The 5914-nt window shown below is 34.8% G+C and overlaps 1 protein-coding gene across 1 annotated transcript; it reads left to right on the top strand.

The window, feature by feature from the left end:
* The first annotated feature begins 2371 nt into the window (after nucleotides 1–2371).
* LOC111907489 (methylsterol monooxygenase 2-2) lies at nucleotides 2372–5368 on the top strand. The gene is made up of 7 exons (XM_023903284.3): nucleotides 2372–2613; nucleotides 3900–4037; nucleotides 4118–4263; nucleotides 4380–4499; nucleotides 4570–4782; nucleotides 4899–4979; nucleotides 5075–5368. The coding sequence occupies exons 1-7, from the start codon at nucleotides 2584–2586 to the stop codon at nucleotides 5151–5153; spliced, it is 807 nt and encodes a 268-aa protein (XP_023759052.2). The 5' UTR covers nucleotides 2372–2583; the 3' UTR covers nucleotides 5154–5368.
* Nucleotides 5369–5914: the final 546 nt, after the last annotated feature.

Below are 5914 nucleotides of genomic sequence, written 5' to 3'. Positions count from 1 at the left end.
TTTAATATCTCTGAAACCTTAGGATCCTTAAATATATCACAAAATCCATATTATTATTAGTAATATTTTCTAATACTTATAATGATTATATTTTTCTTCTTTTTTTGTCACATATGTAGAATTAGTCAACATAAGACCCATTTTCAACGGAGAGTCGCTTCAACCGAGTTCAAGACCCGGGAATACCAAGTGAAATAACGTGCAAATATTTATTCAAGGAGGATCTTGGATATATTGGACTTCTTGTTGATTAACTTAAACTATAAATAACATCTGTAAATCACACACTACACACATAATTAACTCTATCGTTACACTTTTACTCATTTTATCTTCATTATCTCTGTAATCTCATATTGAAATCAATAAAACACAACAAAACAGGTGATCATTATCACCTCTCAAGATTTTATGTTGGAGATCCTACAAATGATCAAAGGCTTTCCTTGTCTCATTTTGATTACTATTAGATACTTGCGTTACCTTAAACACCACATATTCCATACAATTTAATTAAATTATGCTTTATCAATTTTTACCCCAAAACAAATATAAAAGTCAAATCACTAAGTTGGATGAGTAAAAAACATAAATAACAGTAGAAAAAACTTCAAAAATGGTCCTTGTGGTTTTCGAAAATATCAAGTTTAGCCCATAAGTTAAAAAAACCTTACAGATCGTCCCTGTGGTTTCAAAACTTTTCACATTTGGTCCTTCCGGCTCACTCCGTTACCATTTAGCCGTTAAGTCAGGGGCATTTTTGTCATTTCATTACCCATGGACCATTTATGAGGTATCTATTACTTTTTTTTTCAAATAAATAAATAAATTTAATATGCAAGGGTCCCACCTCTCTCTCTCTCTCTAATGGAACAAAAAAAACCCAACACCCTCCTGTGCCTTCACCCTTTTACTTGTTGACCAGCCAAAGGCCAACCCTTATCTTCTTCATCTCGGTGGTACCAACTCGAGCATAAACAACACCACCAAAACTCTCCTTCTCTTTAACTTCTTCCCTCCCGAGGACAACCCAAACCTCCAACACCACTGAGAAACCTTCATCACCACCTGCCATTTTCCTTGCCCCACTTTCTCTGAGTTCACGTCGATAGAACGCAATGGAGAGGCAGCGGAGCTGCCACAACACGCCACCCATCACTGCCACTCGCAACTCTGCCATCCACTGACATCATATTTGCTGCAATTGTGAGTTTTCCGACCACCACCTTATGCTCCTTCCTCTCGACTGAAAATCACCACCAAACACCACTCCCATTCGTTTCTCTGTTGATTTCGACCAGAACCCAACCAAAAATGAGGCTGAAGGCTGCCGGAGTAACCTCTGACCACCACAACAGGTCGCAACTTTCAGCCAAAACACCTCAAGAACAAAGCAAAAAAGCATCCCTTTTTGTCTTTACCCTTTTTCCAGAAATCTTGATTACAATATGTAAAGCTTTTTCGTTATTGGGTTCTCCATGATGATTAAATCCCATCTTAGCCAAAAGCAAAAAAAGTAGCCCCCTTTTGTTTGTTGATTTGGATTAGGTATGTGATCTGTTGGAATTCGATTGGTGGTAATGTAAATGAGTTCTCTTGAAAATGGAGTGTTGCCATTAAAGAGGGATCAGTTACTCAAATTTTCATCTAGAAATGAGAGAAACAATTCATTTGCGCAGAGACCCAGATCGAAATTTGCAAGATTTATGGTTTTAAAGAAGCTGGATTACTTGCAATGGATTTGTGTTGTGGCTATGTTCATTTTCTTTATGTTCGTGTTTCAAATGTTCTTTCCTATTTCTAGTGTCGAAAAAGACAGTGGAGAACAACCGTACAAAGGTCCATGCTTATGGTACATTTGGGGAACAATATACAGATGGTCAAGATCCAAACAATAGTTGTTTGATTAAGAGAGAGAGAGAGAGAGAGAGAGAGAGAGAGAGAGAGACCCTTTTACATTAAATATTTATATTTTATTATTATTATTAAATAGAAAAAACCTCATAAATGGTCCCTGGGTGTTAAAATGACGAAAATACCCCTCATTTAACGGTAGAAAGCTGACGACGTTAGACGGAAAGACTAAACATTAAAAGTTTTGAAACCATAGGGACCATCTGTGAGGTTTTTTGAACTTAGATATTAAACTTGATATTTTCGAATTTTTAAAGTTTTGTGATAAAAGTATTTTTAAGAAATTAGGACAATGTAAAAATGGGCACATCAATGTCATACCATTTTGGAACATGCGGGTGAGACCCACTTGCCGTTTTTTAACCAAGTATGACGTCGTTTCAACGTGCACACATTTTAAACCTCTCCCTATCTGTATACAGTTTCGTAACCACCCATGATGTATCGAAAAAATTACGACTTTTAGAGCACAACGTACAACTCCGATACACACATAAAAACCCTCCCCTGAAAATCCCCCAAAAGCTCACTGTTATCCGGGGGAAGTGAGGGATTCGTGAATGGACAAGTACAAGTGGAGTGCCCACGAGCCCTGATTCATTTCCACCATCTGTTCTTTCGCTTTCTCTCTTGCTGTCATCTGCTTTGGCTGGATCCTGGCCGGATTCCATGGCTTCAATCATCGAATCTGGTTGGACGGTAACGCCATCTCCTTTTTTCCGACTGTATTGATATTATACTACGCGTTTTGCTTCTTCCGTTGCCTTAGATTTGGTCTCATTTATGGATAGTTTGTTTGTACTGATTTTTGGATGTATGTGCGAGTGTTATCGGCTCTGTATTCATAAATCTGCGTCGCATTGATCTATAATTAAGAATTTGTGCTATCGAATATGCGTTGATTGATGAGTAACTAAACTTTAATGCTGAAATGAATAGTTATTTGTATTGGAGGAGATTTTAGTATGATTCGCAAGTCGGAACTCGCGTAATTGCGTTTAATGTAGTACTCTCATACTTTAGCACATGCATGAGATTATACATGTTCAGGAATGGATGTAAGGAAGACATCACCGAACTCTGAAGTGAAAGGGTCAGGGATGTCAAGAGATCTAGTTAATTAGTATTTGGTAATTTGGTGTCAATTTTCTTATTGACCTCTAAGTTTTGATTTCATGTTTAAATGATTTTACTGTTCTTGTAATCTTGTCAATTTGCTGCTTGACATCTAGGTTTTGCTTATATTAGTAAATGATTTTCCTATTTCCTTTGTTTGAACAATTTTTGGGCCACATTAACACAAGAGGCTTGTGATTTATGTGATGAATTAGTGAAGTTCTGGATGCTTACTTTTTCCCTAGAAACTTATGGTTGTACAGAATACAAAAGGGGCTTAACACAGGGGGGGGGGGGGGGGGGGGGGGGGGGGCGGGGGGCGATGCCCCCTTCTTTTCTAATTTATTCTACAAGTGGAAGTATGAAAATCAAATTGGGTACATTTCAGCCTAAAGGCTTATGATTCTGTAGTTTTAGCAGACAATAAATGGATAATCCACTCCCATTTTTGTTTCTTTTGTATCCTCACCCTTTTAGAACTGATGAACTTCGGTCCTTCCTTTCATGCTTTACTTTTCATCTCCTTTTCCTCATGTCCAATGATCACTTTTGAATTTGTTGTCCAAGTAATTACATTTTCAGGAGCATAAGCCTAAGAATGTTTCCACTACTTATTTTTTCTTCAAAACTCAACTCTTATCTAATAAAACCTTTTAATATCCTTTGAACCAACCTGTCACACAAGAACATTTTATAGAAAACTAGGTTGGTTTTTGTATTTGTTTATCACATCTTATGTAGACATAAAACATTCTTGTAATACAACTTATTTCTTGTGGTTTAACACCAAGATACAGAGGCTGATTACTGATTACTGATTACTGATTACTGACCCTTTTTTTTTTTTTTCTTTTCTTTTCTAATTGCAGTATCTGATCACAAATTTCAGTGACTTTCAGTTGGCTTGCCTTGGAAGTTTTTTGCTTCATGAATCTGTTTTCTTCTTATCTGGACTTCCTTTCATTTACTTAGAAAGGGCAGGATGGCTGAACAAGTACAAAATTCAGGTTTAACTATCTCACATTCTCATGCCTTTGAAAACCTGTTTTTTTTAATGTCATTAATTTTGTTACATTTTTATGTCCAGATGAAGAATAACACCAATGAAGCTCAAAATAAATGCATCACTCGCTTACTATTGTATCATTTTTGTGTCAATCTCCCTGTTATGATTGCTTCATATCCTGTCTTCAGATTCATGGGAATGAGAAGCAGTCTTCCATTGCCATCCTGGTATTTTCAAGTCAAAACATAATATATATATATATATATATATATATATATATATATATATATATATATATATTTCATTAATTTTCTCAAAATTGTAATCCCTTTTCACTTTGTAGGAAAGTAATGTCTACACAGATAATATTCTACTTCATAGTTGAAGATTTTATATTTTACTGGGGACACAGAATTTTACATACCAAATGGCTGTATAAGCATGTCCACAGTGTCCATCATGAGTAAGAGCATGTTTCTTTTTTTTTTAATGTTTTTCATTTTTTTCATTTATTTAATTCATTTATACAACAGGTATGCAACGCCTTTCGGATTGACTTCAGAATACGCACACCCTGCTGAAATATTATTCCTTGGTTTTGCTACTATTTTCGGTCCTGCCATCACGGGCCCACATCTCATAACACTTTGGTTGTGGATGGTGGTGAGAGTTCTTGAGACAGTTGAGGCACATTGTGGTTATCATTTCCCATGGAGCCCCTCAAACTTTCTTCCTTTATACGGGGGGTTAGTGATTAGTCTTACTCTATAAATAATAAACTTATCATTCATTTTTTTTTAAATATTTGCTAACGTTATTGGTATAACAAATTTCCCTTTTATAAAAAAAAAAAAAAATTCAGTTCTGACTTTCATGACTATCATCACCGACTCATCTACACCAAATCAGGGAACTACTCATCAACTTTTGTCTACATGGACTGGTAAGACTTTAGTTTGACTTTTTATCTGATTATGTCATGTCAAACGCAGTACAATCTGTTATGTCCTGTATTGACAAATGACATCTTTGCATCAGGTTATTTGGCACGGACAGTGGATACAGAAAGCTGAAGGCATTGAAGAGTGAAGAGGAAGCCATGTTTAAAGAGAATTGACTAAGGGGAGAAAAGGTTCCTTTTTATTTTTTTTCTTGAATGTGATTTGTTTCTAGACTTTTAACATTGTTGATTTGAAAATCCTTTTCAGAACCAAAAAGAAACTTGTTGAATAACAAGTATTGTTTTTTCTCCTTCAAATCGTGTGCATGAAAAATGGTCGATGAATTGTAATTTATCTTTTGAGTGAATTACATTATTGGTCCCTAAGCGTATCTAATTTTTGCAGTTTGGTCTAAAAGACATATTAATTTTAGTTGGAACAGAGAAAAAAAAAACAATTGCAAGAGAAAACTTTTTAGGACCAAAATTGAAAAAATTTACTACACAGGCACCAGAAATGTAATCTATATTTTGTATTTTGGTAATGAGTTATTTTCGTACAATATACCAACGTATTTTAATTTTTGTTTATTTGAGACTTAATGTTTCTTTTGTATTTCGTAGTTGATACTTGCTGCGACTTTGCCTGGCCACAAAATGAAAAATAAACAATAAAAAATAGAATGTGTTGGTTTTTGATTGCAAATATATTATTAAAAATTGGCTTAAAGTATATTGTCATTATGACCATTTGACCATATACATTCTGGTTCTACTTTTGTACCATAAAGAAAACTTTTGGTCTCAGATGGCTTTAGAACATTTTATAGTGATTTCTCAGAAACGTTTAAAATTATTACAAATAATTACTTTATTTATAAAAACACTTTTTGAAAAACTTAAAAGAATATGAAATCTACTCAAATGTTATTTGTCAA

Source organism: Lactuca sativa, chromosome 9, assembly GCF_002870075.4.
Source record: "Lactuca sativa cultivar Salinas chromosome 9, Lsat_Salinas_v11, whole genome shotgun sequence".
In the NCBI taxonomy this organism is placed as follows: Eukaryota; Viridiplantae; Streptophyta; class Magnoliopsida; order Asterales; family Asteraceae; genus Lactuca; species Lactuca sativa.
The sequence above is the reverse complement of the archived record's forward strand: the minus strand, read 5'-3'. Positions and strand labels throughout refer to the sequence as shown.